Source organism: Kogia breviceps, chromosome 5, assembly GCF_026419965.1.
Source record: "Kogia breviceps isolate mKogBre1 chromosome 5, mKogBre1 haplotype 1, whole genome shotgun sequence".
Classification (NCBI taxonomy): domain Eukaryota; kingdom Metazoa; phylum Chordata; class Mammalia; order Artiodactyla; family Physeteridae; genus Kogia; species Kogia breviceps.
The window spans coordinates 21,710,938-21,730,933 of NC_081314.1; the positions used below are offsets into that span (position 1 = coordinate 21,710,938).

General features: G+C 38.9%; 1 protein-coding gene across 1 annotated transcript in view; it reads right to left on the reverse strand.

The window, feature by feature from the left end:
- ACP3 (acid phosphatase 3) overlaps positions 1 to 19,996 on the reverse strand; it is an 83,762-nt gene that overhangs the window by 12,119 nt on the left and 51,647 nt on the right. Inside the window, 3 exon segments of the mRNA XM_059065303.2 lie at positions 52 to 134; positions 2,216 to 2,402; positions 2,765 to 2,860. Of these exon segments, the coding sequence (XP_058921286.1) occupies positions 52 to 134; positions 2,216 to 2,402; positions 2,765 to 2,860 (366 nt within the window).

Here is a 19,996-nt window from a genome sequence, read left to right on the forward strand (position 1 = left end):
ATAAATCATAAAATCAGATTGTAAGTCAATCTTTGATATTTTTTCTTTTACCTCACAAAATAAAGCATTGTAGACTTTACTCCAGATTCCAAAAAGGTCCTGGTCATGGTAACCTGTAAATTTTGGCAAGATTTCTTTTTTTTTTGCAGTACGTGGGCCTCTCACCGCTGTGGCCTCTCCCGCTGCGGAGCGCAGGCTCAGCGGCCATGGCTCACGGGCCCAGCCGCTCCGCGGCACGTGGGATCCTCCCAGACCGGGGCACGAACCCGTGTCCCCCGCATCGGCAGGCGGACTCCCAACCACTGCGCCACCAGGGAAGCCCCAAAAGGTTCATTTTTGTGACAGAATTTCAAGGACTGGTTACCATGTGGAAGAAATTCAACTCTCTGATAAGAGGTTGGACTTGATGAATCTAAAGATCACTTTCAACCTCTGGGTGCAATTATTTATTATCTGCACAGTTCATTTACAACTGGTTCATGAAAAACTAGAGCCGGTTACTCAAAGTGTGGTCTGTGGATCAGCAGTATTAGCATCACTTGGGAGTATGTTAGAAACCAAATTCTTGGGCCCCACCCTTGACCTACTAAATCGGAATCGTTGGGGGTGGAGCTCAGGAATCTGTTTTTAACAAGCTCATTAAGATTCTGATGGCAATTAATCATTGAGAAGCATTGCCTTAGCTCGTTGATCCTCAAGCATTACTGTGCATCAGAAGCAAAATTATCTAGGGTGCTTGTTGAAATGCAGATTCCTCAGCATTTCCCCCAGCGATTCCAGCTCACTGGATCCTAGGTGTAGCCTGGAACCTGCATTTTAACAAGTGCCCTGAGTGATTCAGATCCATGTAGTAGAGCACCATGCTTTGGGAAACATTGCATTCTAGTCTGTCTCTAATCCAGAGCCTTGCCAGAGCTTCAGGAGTCAGAAAAGATGTGATCACTGTGGCTTCTGCTTGGTCCCACTCCCTCATTTGCTTGTCACTCCTGGTTACCCTTCTAGATGGGAAAAGAGGTAGGAAAAGAATAGTGTGTGCTTTGAGGTTTGTGAGTTTCCTGAATGACCTGGATAGCTGAAGAAGCAGGTACTTTGGGTGTAATTTGTTATTCTCACTTAAAGCTAACTTTTAAGGAAGTAGTCATCTTCTATAGAGCAGTGGTTTTCAAACACTAGCATGCACAGAATCACCTGGAGAGCTCATTACAAACAAAGATTCCCAGGAGTCAAACGCAGAGTTTCTAGTTCAGTGGGTAGGGCCAGAGAATTTACATTTCTGACAAGTCTCCAGGTGATGGTAATGTTACTCATCCAGGGACCACACTTTGAGAACCATTGAACTCAGAACAATTGCTTTGTCGCTACACAGATTGGAAGTACTGAATCAAGGTCAGGAATTTGAGCTCTAGAACATTGCTACTTCAAAGTGGCCATGTATCAGCACCATGGGCAACATTTAAGAGTATGTTAGAAATGCAGAATCTCAGACCATGTCAGACCCAATGAATTAGAATCTGCATTTTGACAAGATCCTCAAATGATTCATTTGCACTTGGAAGGCTGAGCAGCACTGCTTTAGGAGAAACTGGTGGTTAGTCAAGAGAATACCAGAAGAAAAACCCAGATCCCACAGTCTGGAAGAATCTTTTAGTTTTACTAGAACTTTGCAAAGGAACAGGAGTCTCGACAGAGCCATAAGCATTACGAAGCAACCTTGAGTTTTTATAACACTTCTCTTTTTCAGGGAGCCAGAATCAATGTAGTCTATGGTGGGAAGAGCTCTGACCTGGGAGCTGGAAGATACTGGCCTCAAATAGCCTCTTTGCATTTTCTCCTCATTGAGACTATTAAGTTAGGGCAGTAATTCTCAGCCTTGGCTACTCATTAGAGTCAACTGATCAACCAAGGAGTTTCTAAAAATCCCAATGTCCAGGCTGCACCCTAGATTGATTAAATAAGAACTTCCCAGGCAGACAATATTTTGTAAAGCTCTCTGGGTAGTTCCAATGTTTAGCCAAGATCAAGACCCATTAAATTTGGAGGTATCCAACTCTAAACATTCTATGACATTTTCTTAATATATTTAAACAATATTTTGGTCAGGACAGAAGCAACACACGTGGCCCTGTGGCTCCAAACAGAAGGGTAATCCACTCTTACAGATGAAGGGGGCCAGGCATTGGAACATGACCACAGATTCTTTTGTTCCCCAGTTCACCTTCTTGGGTGCTCTTTAGGACGTAGGGTTCCCTGTGTTTGACCACTTTTAAGGAAGGTTCAATCCCAATACATCCATCTGACCAAAAATCAATTTCGGCAACAGCACTTCCAAAGGAATCATGTTTTCCCAACTCTGCTGATTCAGGATTATTTTCTACTTTCTCAGGTGGAGCCTGAGAAACTGGCTTGTAAGCAATTCTTAGCTCTCTTCAGCATCTTTAAGCTCATGTATTCTGTTGTCCATGCACGACTCTTATGCTTTAATAATGCCAACAGAGTAAAAAGATCAAAACAGGCAATTCTATACAATTTTCTTACAGTTACTAGTCACTAGGGGTGACTTGATCATGATCAGAAATTGTTGAGGCTAATCATTAGTGCTTCTCTTTCCACAATCAAAACACATTTTACACTTTTTAGATCCCAGGTAACTGTGCAAAAGCCTTTCTCAGTTATGAGTAAAGTAGTTATATGGTTTCAATATGTAACAATCCCACAGAGTTTCCCTTGAGACTCATCAGTAGCTTGTTGGTGAAATCCAACCAACCTGAGTGAGTTGGCCAAATCCTTGTGGCCATGAGGATTCCTTAATGGGGTCTTTAGGAAAGGTTTCGATGGGACTTCGGTCTCCATGCCTAAAAACCTGAAAATAGATTGAGGTAGTAATGTTACAAACTTAACTTAGGTGTTTTGCCTCTGCTCATAATGATAGATTTTTCTTCTAGACCTCTGGTTCTCCACCTTGGCTATTCACTGGAATCACCTGGAGAGTTAAAAAAAAATCCTGAGGACTGGATACCACCCCGTGTGATTCTAGTTTAATTAGTTTGGGATGCAGTCAGAGCATTAGGATTTTAAAGACCTCCCCAAGTAAGTCTCAGGTTAAGAACTGCTGTTCTAAGTTCACTAGCACGTTCTAAAGGCTCATTATCTTGTTATTCACATTACCTGAAACATAGGAAAACTGTTAGTTAACTGTTATTGTTTCAGGTAATGTGAATAATAAGATGATGAGCCATTAGCAGGCAGGCGACCCACACATGGAGACTGGTTTACACATCAGATAGGGCAGGAAGGAACACAAAGCTTAGCAAGATCACTTTATTGTAGACAAACTCTGATGAGAAGTATTCCTTCCTTAATTATGATTACAGTAATAATAGTGTTAACATTTTGACATATAATAATAGTGGCTTTTAAATGCTACATACAATTTGTGACCATCTTGAGCCAATGATTTATTAGTTTTTAGAAGGTTAGGGATAAAGGACTTGCCAGTGGAAGATTAGAAAATCTAAATTTCAACAACTTAAGAACATCCTACTGAATTTGTATGCATGTCATCGTGCTTCGTAAAAAACACCTTTATTAGAGTATAATTGTTTTACAATGCTTTGTTAGTTTCTGCTTTATAACAAAGTGAATCAGCTATATATATACATATTTCCCCATATCTCCTCACTCTTGCGTCTCCCTCCCACACTCCCTATCTCACCCCTCTAGGTGGTCACAACACACCGAGCTGATCTCCCTGTACCATGCGGCTGCTTCCCAATAGTTTTCCGTATTACATTTGGTAGTGTATATATGTCCATGTCACTCTCTCACTTCGTCACAGCTTACCCTTCCCCCTTCCCATATCCTCAAGTCCATTCTCTACATCTGCATCTTTATTCCTGTCCTGCTCCTAGGTTCTTCAGAAACATTGTTTTTCTTTAGATTCCATATATATGTGTTAGCATACGGTATTTGTTTTTCTCTTTCTGACTTACTTCACTCTGTATGACAGACTCTAGGTCCATCCACCTCACTACAAATAACTCAGTTTCGGTTCTTTTTATTGCTGAGTAATATTCCATTGTATATTTGTGCCACATCTTCTTTATCCATTCATCTCTCGATGGACACTTAGGTTGCTTCCATGTCCTGGCCATTGTAAATAGAGCTGCAATGAACATTGTGGTACATGACTCTTTTTTTTTTTTTTAACATCTTTATTTGAGTATAACTGTTTTACAATAGTGTGTTAGTTTCTCCTTTACAACAAAGTGAATCAGTTATACATATACATATGTTCCCATAACTCTTCCCTCTTGTGTCACCCTCCCTCCCACCCTCCCTATCCCACCCCTCTAGGTGGTCACAAAGCACAGAGGTGAACTCCCTGTGCTATGCTGCAGCTTCCCACTAGCTATCTAATTTACATTTGGTAGTGTGTATATGTCCCTGACACTCTCTCACATCATCACACATGACTCTTTTTGAATTATGGTTTTCTCAGGGTATATGTCCAGTAGTGGGATTGCTGGGTCACATGGTAATTCTATTTTTAGTTTTTTAGGGAACGTCCATACCGTTCTCCATAGTGGCTGTATCAATTTACATTCCCACCAACAGTGCAAGAGGGCTCCCTTTTCTCTACACCCTTTCCAGCATTTATTGTTTGTAGATTTTTTGATGATGGCCATTTCTGACTGGTGTGAGGTGATACCTCATTGTAGTTTTGATTTGCATTGCTCTAATGATTAGTGATGTTGAGCATTCTTTCATGTGTTTGTTGGCAATTTGTATATCTTGTTTGAAGAAGTGTCTGTTTAGGCCTTCTGCCCATTTTTGGATTGGTTTGTTTGTTCTTTTGATATTGAGCTGCATGAGCTGCTTGTAAATTTTGGAAATTAATCCTTTGTGAGTTGCTTCATTTGCAAATATTTTCTCCCATTCTGAGGGTTGTCTTTTGGTCTTGTTTATGGTTTCCTTTGTTGTGCAAAAGCTTTTAAGTTTCATTAGATCCCATTTGTTTATTTTTGTTTTTATTTCCATTTCTCTAGGAGGTGGGTCAAAAAGGATCTTGCTGTGATTTATGTCATAGAGTGTTCTGCATATGTTTTCCTCTTAAGAGTTTTATCGTGTCTGGCCTTACATTTAGGTCTTTAATCAATTTGAGTTTCTCCCAGGAATGCAAGGATTCTTCAATTTATGCAAATCAATCAACATGATAGATCATATTAACAAACTGAAGGAGAAAAACCATATGATCATCTCAATAGATGCAGAAAAAGCTTTTGACAAAATTCACACCCATTTATGATAAAAACCCTCCAGAAAGTAGGCACAGAGGGAACTTACCTGAACATAATAAAGGCCATATATGACAAACCCACAGCCAACATTCTTCTCAATGGTGAAAAACTGAAGGCATTTCCTCTAAGATCAGGAACAAGACAAGGTTGCCCACTCTCACCACTATTATTCAACATAATTTTGGAAGTTTTAGCCACAGCAATCAGAGAAGAAAAAGAAATAAAAGGAATCCAAGTTGGAAAAGAAGAAGTAAAGCTGTCACTGTTTGCAGATGACATGATACTATACATAGAGAATCCTAAAGATGCTACCAGAAAACTACTAGAGCTAATCAATGAATTTGGTAAAGTAGCAGGATACAAAATTAATGCACAGAAATCTCTTGCATTCCTATACACTAATGATGACATATCTGAAAGTGAAATTAAGGAGACACTCCCGTTTACCATTGCAACAAAAAGAATAAAATACTTAGGAATAAACCTACCTAAGGAGAAAAAGACCTGTATGCAGAAAACTATTAGACACTGATGAAAGAAATGAAAGATGATACAAATAGATGGAGAGATAACCATGTTCTTGGATTGGAAGAATCAACATTGTAAAAATGACTGTACTACACAAAGGAATCTACAGATTCAGTGCAATCCCTTTCAAACTATCCCTGGCATTTTTCACAGAACTAGAACAAAAAATTTCACCATTTGTATGGAAATACAAACGACCCTGAATAGCCAAAGCAGTATTGAGAAAGAAAAACGGAGCTGGAGGAATCAGACTCTGTGATTTCAGACTATACTGCAGAGCAACAGTAATCAAGACAGTTTGGTACTGGCACAAAAACAGAAATATAGATTAATGGAAGAAGATAGAAAGACCAGAGATAAACCCACACACATATAGTCACTTTATTTTTGATAAATGAGGCAAAGATATACAATGGAGAAAAGACAGGCTCTTCATTAAGTGGTGCTGAGAAATTGGATGGCTATATGTAAAAGAATGAAATTAGAACACTTCCTAACACCATACACAAAAATAAACTCAAAATGGATTAAAGACCTAAATTTCAGGCCAGAGACTATAAAACTATTTGAGGAAAACATAGGCAGAATACTCTATGACATAAATCACAGCAAGATCCTTTTTGACCTACCTCCTAGAGAAATGGAAATAAAAACAAAAATAAACAAATGGGATCTAATGAAACTTAGTAGCTTTTGCCCAGCAAAGGAAACCATAAAGAAGACGAAAGACAACCCTCAGAATGGGAGAAAATATTTGCAAATGAAGCAGTTGACAAAGGATTAATCTCCAAAATTCACAAGCAGCTCATGCAGCTCAATATCAAAAAAACAAACAACCCAATCCAAAAATGGGCAGAAGATCTAAATAGACATTTCTCCAAAGAAGATATACAGATTGCCAACAAACACATGAAAGAATGCTCAACATCATTAATCATTAGAGAAATGCAAATCAAAACTACAATGAGACATCATCTCACACCAGTCAGAATGGCCATCATCAAAAAATCTACAAACAATAAATGCTGGAAAGGGTGTAGAGAAAAGGGAGCCCTCTTGCACTGTTAGTGGGAATGTAAACTGATACAGCCACTATGCAGAACAGTATGGAGCTTCCTTAGAAAACTAAATATAGAACTACCATGTGACCCAGCAATCCCACTACTTGGCATATATCCTGAGAAAAACAGAATCCAGAAAGAGTCATGTACCACAATGTTCATTGCAGCTCTATTTACAATAACCAGGACACGGGAGCAACCTAAGTGTCCATCGAGAGATGAATGGATAAAGAAGATGTGGCACATATATACAATGGAATATTACTCAGCCATAAAAGGAAACGAAATTGAGTTATTTGTAGTGAGGTGGATGGACTTAGAGTCTGTCATACAGAGTGAAGTAAGTCAGAAAGACAAAAACAAATACTGTATGCTAACACATATATATGGAATCTAAAGAAGAAAAAAAGGTCATGAAGAACCTAGGGGCAGGATGGGAATAAAAACAGACCTACTAGAGAATGGGCTTGCAGATATGGGGAGGGGGAAGGGTAAGCTGGGACAAAGTGAGAGAGTGGCATGGATATATATACACTACCAAACGTAAAATAGATAGCTAGTGGGAAGCAGCCGCATAGCACAGGGAGATCAGCTCAGTGTGTTGTGACCACCTAGAAGGGTGGGATAGGGAGGGTGGGAGGGAGGGAGGCACAAGAGCGTAGAGATATGGAGATATATGTATATGTATAGGTGATTCACTTTGTTATAAAGCAGAAACTAACACACCTTTGTAAAGCAATTATACTCCAATAAAGATGTTTAGGACTTCCCTGGTGGTGCAGTGGTTGAGAGTCCGCCTGCAGATGCAGGGGACACGGGTTTGTGCCCCGGTCCGGGAGGATCCCACATGCCGTGGAGCGGCTGGACCAGTGAGCCATGGCTGCTGAGCCTGCACGTCCAGAGCCTGTGCTCCATAATGGGAGAGGTGACAACAGTGAAAGGCCTGCATACCACACACAAAAAAAAAAAAAGAAAAAAAAAGATGTTTAAAAAAAAAGGTATCAGTGTGCAAATTTCAGAGACTAAAAAAAGAAGACTCTCTTCTCCAGTGGCAGTTCTCAAAGGAATTGACAGCTGAGTGATGTCAGACAACAAATTCCTGAGAGCTGGGGGGAATTAACTCTTTAGCTCATGAAGGGAGATCTGGATGGTGTAGCATAGAATCCATGACAAAGAACAAATATTTATAGGAAAAAAAATTAACGATCCTTGGTAGATAAAGGACTATAAAAGCACCAAGTGAGCCTCTGATAGCAAGAGTCTGGGTTGGAGTTGAGATCCATCAATAGGTATATTAGTTGTTCCTAGGTAGGAGTGCTGTTTTTAAACTCTCTGACATGCTACATCCTTACAGTTCTACTATTTGGCTCTCAGTGCCTTATGGACTGTTTGGCATGCAATAATATTGATTGATGATATTGATATAAAGGGCAATTTTTGTAATCGAGCCTTGTTAAAATGTTAGCTGATTTGAGGCAAAGTTTTATATAAGATTTGTTTAGAGTAAAAGTTCTCCACCCCTCAAATGATCATTTTGTGGGCTTGTGTGTGTATATGTCTGTTGGCCCTTATCATAAACTAACTATTTTATTGTTTAATATTTAGACAAATATCCTCTCATGTAATCAATGACTATGTCTTTGGAATGTTATCAAAGTGAGGTGTAACTTTAGAGATCATCAGAACTTTTCTGTATTTCACAAACTAGCCTGCATATGAATCACCTTAATAAAATATGAATTCCTGGGGTTCATTCCCAGAAAATCTGGTTCAGTAGGTTCAGACAATGTTAGCAAGAGTACCTGCCAGATGTTATTAGAGCCTTAGGCAAAAGGAAAAAAATCATTCATACTGATCATGTCTTCATTTAAACGGTTGATTTTTTTAAACTTTAGATTATTTTACAGTAACTTATTTTTAAAAAATATTGTGTTAAACTATTACTTATCTTGATTACAGAGATTTTTGCACCCCTTAAATTATGTGCCCAACGTGAGTGCCTCACTGTCACCCTGGTTCCCCGATGTGACTTTAAGAACTGGAAGATGAGAGAAAATATTTTTCTTTTGAAATTAAATGATCCGACATTCCCTTATTCTCTCTACAAGGAAATGAAGGTTTGGGTGAGATGAGACCAGGTTTAGAGGACTATACTGAGGTGCTGAGAACTGAAAGGAACCAAGTACCATTAGAACAAAGCTAATGCTTCCACTCCTTGGACTGTAATGACCTAGCCTCCCTCATAAGCCTTCCCCCTTGTAATAAAGTTGCCTTTTCTCATATTTAGGACTAACTAACCTGAGAGAACAGAGCTGACAGTGACTCATACTAGAGAAAGAAGAACAGGGATAGAGTCCAGTCTTTCTGAAACTGTTACCCAGAAAGGAGTCTCAATTGTTCAGGTTCCAGCAGGAAAGATTGGGCACACGTGTATTGTCACAGTCCACCTTGCATGTGCAATATTGTAATTTACAGGAAAAATATGTATTTGGTGATCTGAATGACCAAATCTATATTCCCTGCATATATTTGATCTTCATCCACAGTTCTTGGATTACAGCTCCCCAAACCCTTGGAATTTCTTGAGAGATAAGAACAGTGGGATAATATTTGGTCTCTTGTTCTCAGTTCCTGAAACTGTTTCAGGGAAGGTGACTTTTGGATCCTACCCAAAGGTATATATACATATATACCACATCTTCTTTATCCATTCACCTATTGATGGACATTTAGATTGCTTCCATATCTTGGATATTGTAAATAATGCTGCAGTGAAATAGATATGCATTCCTTTAATATCTGCTTAAAATAAATCAGCAATCTAGTAAGTAAAAAGATTTTCCAGAGTTCTGTGAGCCATTCTAGCAAATTAATCAAACCCAAGGAGGGAATTTTCAAAACTTCCAATTCGTAGCTTGTTGGTCCGAAGTACAGGTAACAATCTGGTCTTGGAACTTGTATCTGAAGTAGAGAGTGGTCTGGTGGGACTGAGCCCTTTACCTGAAGAATCTGATTCTATCTCTGGGTAGATAGTATCAGAATTGAATTGAATTGTAGGATACCCTGCTGGCATCCAAGAACTGCTTGTTGGTGTGGGGAAGTCTCCACATGCATACAGGTTGCAACTGGGTCAAGAACTTTAGTTGGCTTGTCCCCTCAAAGTTCTCATTACTGGAATAACCAGGCAAATATTGTTCTATCGCTGTCTCACCTTTAATATAGCCTTACAGACTGAACACTATATTTGTTCTATTATATTTCAAAGGTAAAGAACTCACAACTTACAAAAATATTACCCTATTTTGTACGCATGTATATTGAAGAAAAACTGAATGAACATCCATGACATTTTTTTTTTTTTTTGCGGTAAGCGGGCCTCTCACTGTTGTGGCCTCTCCCGTTGCGGAGCACAGGCTCAGCGGCCATGGCTCACGGGCCCAGCCTCTCCACGGCATGTGGGATCTTCCCGGACCGGGACACGAACCCGTGTCCCCCACATCGGCAGGCGGACTCTCAACCACTGCGCCACCAGGGAAGCCCATCCATGACATTTTGATGGTGATTTTTTTTCTGGATGATATGATTAAAGTGGTTTAGTTTTCTTCTTTCTCCTTTTCCTTACTTTCCAAATATATTACAATGAACAGATATTTCTATTAAAATCAGAAAAGAAAATAATAAATGTCATATTTACTATGTGCTATTTCTCACTTGATTATTGGGTACCCTCAGATTTATAAAAGGTGGACATGAAAAGTAATTCAGTTTATAGCATAGTTCACCAGCCTATTCCTATTCTATGCCCAAGTCCTAAACTACTGAAGACAGAAAATTTCCTTTTTCCTGCCTCAATTTCTGCCCCTGTCTCCCTTGTCTGTCTTCTCATATATTGTATTAAAGAAATTCCACAACTTGTAGTATGAAAACCCCAGAATAACACAATACCCATTTAGAAAGTTCTCAGTTTGCCCTTAGAATTTTCTGAAACAAATCAGGTCACTGCCCTGTGAAAAATCTTCTATTGGCTTCCTGTTACACTTAGAATAAAATCCCAAATCCCTCCACAGGCTACAAAGGCTCCTCTTGATGTGGGTCATACTTCCTCTTCAGCTCCTCCCTATCACTTGCTCTCCCCTTGCTCACTCCATTTTAGTCACCTCATTGTTCCTCAGACAAACCACACAGGCTTCCACTTCACACACAACATTTTACAGCTCCCTCTCTGTGCTAATATCTTCCCTCCAATGGGCTGATTCTCTCACTTTACATTTTTTTAACATCTTTATTGGAGTATAATTGATTTACAATGGTATGTTAGTTTCTGCTGTATAACAAAGTGAGTCAGTTATACATATACATATGTTCCCATATCTCTTCCCTATTGCGTCTCCCTCCCTCCCACCCTCCCTATCCCACCCCTCTAGGTGGTCACAGAGCACAGAGCTGATCTCCCTGTGCTATGCGGCTGCTTCCCACTAGCTAGAGTCTGTCATACAGAGTGAAGTAAGTCAGAAGGAGAAAAACAAATACCGTATGCTAACACATATATATGGAATCTAAGAAAAAAAATGTCATGAAGAACATAGGGGTAGGACGGAAATAAAGACACAGACCTACTAGAGCATAGACTTGAGGATATGGGGAGGGGGAAGGGTAAGCCTCGACAAAGTGACAGAGTGGCATGGACATATATTCACTTTATTTTTTAAGATGGGCCTTCCTTGACCACTGCAATTAAACTAGCAGCTTCCTAGCAGTCCGTATCATACCACCCTGTTTTATTTCTGCTATATCACTTTTTATACCTGACATTATGTTGTATATTTATTTGTTTATTGTCTATCTCTTCTATTAGAATTTTAACCTCCATGAGAGCAGAGGTGTTTACTGCTGTGCCCCACTGGACAGAACAATACTTTGTACGTGGTGGGGGTTCATTAAGTATTTGTTGTGGGTGAAAAACTGAAACCATTTCCACTAAGATCAGGAACAAGACAAGGTTGCCTACTCTCACCACTCTTATTCAACTTAGTTTTGGAAGTTTTAGCCACAGCAATCAGAGAAAAAAAAGAAATAAATGGAATCCAAATAGGAAAAGAAGTAGAGGTGTCACTGTTTGCAGATGACATGATACTATACATAGAGAATCCTAAGGATGCTACCAGAAAACTACTAGAGTCAATCAATGAATTTGGTAAAGTAGCAGGATACAAAATTAATGCACAAGAATCTCCGGCATTCTTATACACTAATTATGAAAAATCTGAGAGTGAAATTAAGAAAACACTCCATTTACCATTGCAACAAAAAGAATAAAATATCTAGGAATAAACCTACCTAAGGAGACAAAAGACTTGTATGCAGAAAACTATAAGAAACTGATGAAAGAAATTAAAGATGATACAAATAGGTGGAGAAATATACCATGTTCTTGGATTGGAAGAATCAACATTGTGAAAATGACTCTACCAACCAAAGCAATCTACAGATTCAATGCAATTCCTATCAAATTACCACTGGCATTTCTTACAGAAATAGAACAAAAAATCTCACAATTTGTATGGAAACACAAAAGACCCCGAATAGCCAAAGCAATCTTGAGAACGAAAAATGGAGCTGGAGGAATCAGGCTCCCTGACTTCAGACTATACTACAAGGCTACAGTAATCAAGACAGTATGGTACTGTCTTGAAATATAGATCAATGGAACAGGATAGACAGCCCAGAGATAAACCCACACACATATGGTCACCTTATCTTTGATAAAGGAGGGAAGGATATACAGTGGAGAAAAGAGAGCCTCTTCAATAAGTGGTGCTGGGAAAACTGGAAAGCTACATGTAAAAGTATGAAATTAGAACACTCTTGAACACCATACACAAAAATAAACTCTAAATGGGTTAAAGACCTAAATGTAAGGTCAGACACTATCAAACTCTTAGAGGAAAACATAGGCAGAACACTCTATGACATAAATCACAACAAGATCCTTTTTGACCCACCTCCTAGAGAAATGGAAATAAAAACAAAAATAAACAAATGGGACCTAATGAAACTTAAAAGCTTTTGCGCAGCAAAGGATACCATAAACAAGACCAAAAGACAACCCTCAGAATGGGAGAAAATATTTGCAAGTGAAGCAGTTGACAAAGGATTAATATCCAAAATTTATAAACAACTCATGCAGCTCAGTAACAAAAAAACAAACAACCCAATCCAAAAATGGGCAGAAGAACTAAATAGACATTTCTCCAAAGAAGATATACAGATTGCCAACAAACACATGAAAGAATGCTCAACATAATTAATCATTCGAGAAATGCAAATCAAAACTACGATGAGATATCATCTCACACCGGTCAGATTGGCCATCATCAAAAACTCTAGAAACAATAAATGCTGGAGAGGGTGTGGAGAAAAGGGAACACTCTTGCACTGCTGGTGGGAATGTAAATTGATACAGCCACTATGCAGAACAGTATGGAGGTTCCTTAAAAAACTATAAATAGAACTACCATACGACCCCACAATCCCACTACTGAGCATATACCCTGAGAAAACCATAATTCAAAAAGAAACATGTACCACAATGTCCATTGCAGATCTATTTACAATAGCCAGGACATGGAAGCAACCTAAGTGTCCATCAACAGATGAATGGATAAAGAAGATGTGGCACATATATACAATGGAATATTACTCAGCCATAAAAAGAAATGAAGCTGAGTTATTTGTAATGAGGTGGATAGACCTGGAGTCTGTCATACAGAGTGAAGTAAGTCTGAAAGAGAAAAACAAATACCGTATGCTAACACATATATATGGAATCTAAGAAAAAAAATGTCCTGAAGAGATTAGTGGTAGGACGGGAATAAAACACAGACCTACTAGAGCATGGACTTGAGGATATGGGGAGGGGGAAGGGTAAGCTGTGACAAAGTGAGAGAGTGGCAGGGACATATACACACTACCAAAAGTAAATTAGGTAGCTAGTGGGAAGCTGCCGCATAGCATAGGGAGATCACCTCTGTGCTTTGTGACCACCTAGAGGGGTGGGTTAGGGAGGGTGGGAGGGAGGGAAGAGATATGGTAACATATATATATGTATACCTGATTCACTTTGTTTTAAAGGGGAAACTAACACACTATTGTAAAACAGTTATACTCAAATAAAGATGTTTAAAAAAAGTATTTGTTGTGAATGAAATAATCTTTACTAATCAACTCCTTTATTTAAAAAAAATTCCTAACACATTTTGAAACTTTTTTATAATATCTATAAACTGGTTTTCTGTTTATTCCTTTACAAGAAGGATGGGCATTTTTACATCTTGGATGACTTTCTTTGGATAAGTAAAGTCATGTCACTCTTTATCTCATGATTCTGATGCTTTCAAAGCTTTGTGATTTCCTAAGTTCTCTTCTCCAGCATTTGTCTACTGACCTTAGGCTCCCTGCTAATTCCTGTCAATTGGAATGGGTTTGGGAGGAATCAGCTGAAGGAGAACCATTTTTGAATCCCATGCTTGATCTGAAAATTAATATAACCTCTTCATTTTATGTGATAATGTCTGTGTTTTATTTTACTTATTTTTTTATTTTAGATCAACATCTTACCCTTTGTAATATACTCACAAATGTACACACAAATTTCATGTTTACAAGTATGAAAGGCAAAGGAACCTCAAAGAATTGAAGTAACTGTGTGATCAGGTACATTCAATAGTATTCAAACTGTTGTCCCCTGTCTGTGTTTATTTTAATAAAAATAATAGTTTAAATTACTTATGGAGCACACACTCCATGATGATGTTACCACCACCCCTCCTTTCTGTCACACACACACACACACACACACACACACACACACACGAATGCATGCCCCAGGATAAATATACCCTCCCTCAGGAAGTGTGGCGTTAATCATCCTCAAAGGGTAGTACTATAAGAAAACATGAGGACACTTTCTGATGCTTGATGGGGAAAGCTTTGTCATAGGCAGTAGTGTGGGAGTTCTATCATAGTGAGGTTGAGAGTAGGCTTCCTAAAACATTCTAAATATATCTAGTTTGCCCCATTTCATCGCTCTTCACTTCTCAATAAATGTATTAAATTTACTCAAATAAATTTGGGTAATGTGAAGTTCATACTCTACCCAACATTGCTCATAAAAAATGATGTTGAACACAGAAATATTCTTTGCATAAAACATTCAAGCACCTTGGTAACATGACATAATTTTGGATATCATATACATGTAGGAAATAAAAAGATTTTTATAGTCTCAATTTTGGATGACAAAGTAAATTCTTCACGGAAATTACTGTAGTAACGTACAGATAATAGTCTATTGGACCAGATTATAAAGCCATAAGGTTGTTTCAATCAGGAAAGTCTTGTGGTTCAAAGGAAAACTATAGAAATCCTCATTCATTGACCTTGTATTTTCATTGTCAAAAAGGCTGACAGAAGACGAGTGTCCTTGTAGCTGAAGGATTTTAAATTTAATGCTGCCAGGGAGATCAGCTTGGTGCTTTGTGATGGCCTAGAGGGGTGGGATAGGGAGAGTGGGAGGGAGACGCAAGAGGGAGGGGATACTGGGATATGTATACGTATAGCTGATTCACTTTGTGATACAGCAGAAACTAACACATCACTGTAAAGCAATTATACTTCAAAAAAGATGTTAAAAAATAAATAAAAATAAATTTAGTGCTGCTACTGGCATTATGGAAAAGTAATGTAAAGGGTCATAAAGTGTATTCCAAAATGTCACTTGCTCAAAAATACCATTTATCTGTATTAAAAATACCTTAGCACAAACTATTCTGTATAAAATAAGTTACAAGCATATATTGTACAACACAGAGAATATATCAATATTTTATAATAACTATCCATGGAGCATAACATTTAAAAAATGTGAATCACTATACCATACATCTGTAACATATAATATTTTACATCAACTATACTTCAATTTAAAAAATGTTTTTTAAAAAAATGTATTCTAAAACCAAAAATAAAAAATACCTTAACTTAGAGAAGTTCTATCAAAAAATATATATTTGATTAATGTGTTTGATACCATATTACAAAACAATGATTCACAACAAATGATTGCCAAGTCTTAAAGATCCCGCTGGGACATAGTTTCTACATTCAATCCTAAATCATAAGCCTTTTTGTCAAATCTATTAAACCCAACACAAGACAGGGTATTTTTCCTGTATCATTTTGTTCAGATGAAGAATTACTATAAAACAGTGGTTCTCAACGTGTGGGATGGGGCCTCTGAGCTCTTTCAGTGAGTCCCTAAGATCCTTTCAGAAGATTTCTGAGATCTATTCTGAGGGTCCATGGTGTCAAAGCTATTTTTATAACAATCTTAAGATATTATTTTCCTTTTCACTCTCATTCTTTCATGAGTATCCATTGGAGTTTTCCAAAGGATACATGACATGTGATGACATCATTGCCCTTATGGCAAGTTGAATGTGTGCCTGTGTATTCTTGTGGCTTTTTGTTTTTTAACTTTGTTTCATGGCCTAGGCCTTAGTTTTTTTGTTTTTTGGGTTTTTTTTAAAATTAACTAATATACTTTTTATTTCTATTTTTGGCTGAGTTGGGTCTTTGTTTCTGTGAGCGGGCTTCTCATTGCAGTGACTTCTCTTGTTGCAGAGTACGGGCTCTAGGCATGTGGGCTTCAGTAGTTGTGACATGCAGGCTCAGTAGTTGTGGTGCACAGGCTTAGTCGCTCTGCGGCATGTGGGATCTTCCCAGGCTGAGGCTCGAACCCATGTCCCCTGCATTGGCAGGTGGATTCTTAACCACTGCACCACCAGTGAAGCCCTATTCTTGTGTTTTAAAATATTCTCAGTGTTAATTTTGAATACAGTAAATATCAGTAGATATAACTCACACAAAAAAAGCTGTTAAGGATTTTAATTATTTTTAAGAGTTTAAAAGGGTCCTGAGACCAAATACTTGTGAACTGTTTCTACAGGTGAGTTTGTGATTAAAAATGTGTTGACGATCTACTATGAACAGGCCCTGGAACACTGAGTTTGAGGTGACTGAATCCCTTCCTAAGGAGCATCCTATCTTGTGGGCAAACGCAAACACTTATAATGTGTTTAACCCAGTGAAACAAGCACAGAATATTTATGATTGCTAAGAAGAGGAACATTGACTTTATCATTTGTTAGCCTGGTATTTAGGTCCACAGGAAATACATGAAAGAAGGAGAGAACATGTTACCTTCTGGGGAACTGCAAGGAGTTGGATCAGGACATTTTGAGGGTGAATAATCTCTCTAAAGCTTAACTTGTAGCTTCAGCTACTTTCATAAATTAGGTGATTACTATTGGACCACATTCAAAATAATTCACTGAATGGTATGTTGTGAAGCTTTAACAACTGCTCTAAAAAAAAATTCTGACTTGTAGCATTTGCCAAATTCCTTGGTGTAAATATTCACACCACAGCCAATTTCAAGCTACCAACATGATGTCACTAACCACGGAGTTGGGAAGAGATGAGCACACCATTATATACCATTATAGAGTATTTCCATCGTACATAATACACTTACCATAAGTATCAATCACCTCAAGAGAACAGATAATACAATGTGGTAAAATAATTTGGGAGTGATTATTTATTTTAAAAATAAGGAGAGAGAGAGGGAAATAAGGAGAGAGGGAAAGACAGAGACACACAGAGAGAGGCAGAGCCAGAGAGAGAAAGAGTGAGGGGGGAATAGAGAAGAGAGGAGAAAGAAGAAGGGAGAGAGGGAAGGAGAGAGAGAAAAGAGAAGGAAATAGGGAGGGAGAGAAGCAGAGAGAATATATAGTTTAATTATGAATAATGACTGTGTTTAGCAAACAGCTTGTGAAGTTCCTGAAAATTTAACAATTGGTTCTTGCAAGCCAGTATAAGTTGGCTCTAACATACCACTGAATCCACCATCTCATTAGTGCTGTATTGTTGATTATGGTGTCACTACAATTTCCTCATTCTGGAGGGGGAGGAATATGGGACATCCTGACTGAGAGGCAAGTGGGGCATGGTAAAACTCAAGTGATGGGTATAGTTATGGGAAGGTGTGGATGACAGGCAGGGTGGGTGGGGGGCATTTGTTCAAGGGTTCCAACAGAGGGGTAAAGAATGGGAATTCTGAAGTCAAGGTCAGAGAATGAACACTAGATATTAGACATAGGAGTTCCTTAGAGGGAAGGAGAGCATTCATATTTATGGGGTGCCTACTGTATGCTCTGAATGCTGCCTGGCACATCTGATCTCAAGTAATCACCACAACATAGCAGAAATGTAGATAGCTAAAAAGTACAGTGTAATACTTTGAATCAGGTCTATCTAACTTCAAAATCTTCATTTCATCAAGCAAAGATAGAAAATTTACATGGTAGTAGAATAGGGGTATATGGAAGCAGAAACAAGGAGAAAAATACTGAGGCCAGAGTGTGAAAGCAAGATCACAATGTGCTGGACTGGAGAAGGATAGGCCTGGACAAGGCAGTCTTCCAGCAGCCTCAGGAGGCTTCCTAAGTGGAATGTCTGTGATCTTTGAAAGATAGAACAGACTCTTATGATAAAAGAGGATTCTTCTCTCCTTTGTCAGGAAATGCCCAGACCTTTGTGCACTTATAACCAGCAACATGAGAATCAGTGTGGTAGTTAAAGGAATGTTTTATAAGTAAAATGTAGGAATCCATAGTTAAGAACATCTAACTTGTGACTATCCATACAAAGCCCCGAAAAGGGAGGAAGAGGAAAAGCCCCAGGGAGATGGTGTTCAGCTCTGCTTTATTCCACTACCACTGCTATTGGTGGCCTTCTGCAGCTTCTCTCTGTCCTGCCTTCAACAGAGGGTCTCAGTTGCCTGCCAAGCACAAACAGCTTGTTGCCCTGAAATCATAATGCATGGGTCCTCCAGGAACCTCCCTTTTTCCATTCTGCTTATGTCTCAGGCTCTCTTTCCTACATTGACCCTCAGATAGCAAGAGGGATGTTGGACTGGCCCTGCACCTGGTCAATATGTTGGTTAGGTCCTCTGGAAAGCAGATGCCAAGACAGAGTTGGAAGCACAAGCTCTTTACTACAGATAATTACTGTTAAAGAGGAAAGGGAGAGAGCCTTCAGACCGTGATGCAGGTCCAATACGTGGGAAAAGGAAAAGTGGATGGAAGAAGCATTAGGTAAAAAGAACCTCAGACTGTGGGGTAACCCTGAGAAAGTCTCAGTCTGCAAAATGAAGACTTCAGTAAAATAGGGGAATCCTGAAATTCAGTATACCACCTTAGTCATTGTCTGGGGGCTGCCAGAGAAGAATGTGGCCTCAACTCAAACACTACAGTGGATCCCAAAGGCATGGCAACTGAAGGCTGTTAGCTAACTGCATTCCTTGGAGCTTACCGGCAAGTTTGTTCTTGAAGGCTAGTCTGAGCATCACACCTCCACAAATGCTCAGAAAATTTGCTACTGCTGTTTTTCTAGACAGTGAAGGGTGGTTCTCAATGGCTTGGTGTTGTTGGGAGGAAGAGCAGGGCCTCAGTCCATGTCTCTGGTTCAGGTTTCCCCCTGAATGTCTGATGTTAGAGCTTCCCAAGGAGGGCACTTGGTACTCTTTCTGAATACTTTATCCACTTTATTACTCAGGATTCTTTTGGTGGCAAGGGACAGAAATCTAATTTATTTCATCTTAGGCAGGAAAAGAATTTTTGGTCTCATGTAACTGAACAAAGGGAAGGGTAAAGATCAATAGGTACTTGGAACAAAAATGCCACTGAGATCCATCTAATTTATTTTTCTTTCTCCTTCTTGCTCCATGTGGCTTTAATTTCTCCACATCTCTACCTCCACTCACCACCCCAATTGAAACTAGAACTAAGGCTGCTCATAGTTTCACCCAAAAAGAAGAGCTCTTCGTCTCCAACTCCAGTTCAAAAATCCTGGGGGAAAATCTAGTTGGTCTGGTTTTAGTTATAAGCCCATCACCTCACATTCATTCAAACAAATTGACTATCTGCGGGTGTTAGGCACTGTTCTAGTTCCTTAGAATACTGGAGTGAACAAAACAGATAAGTTTCT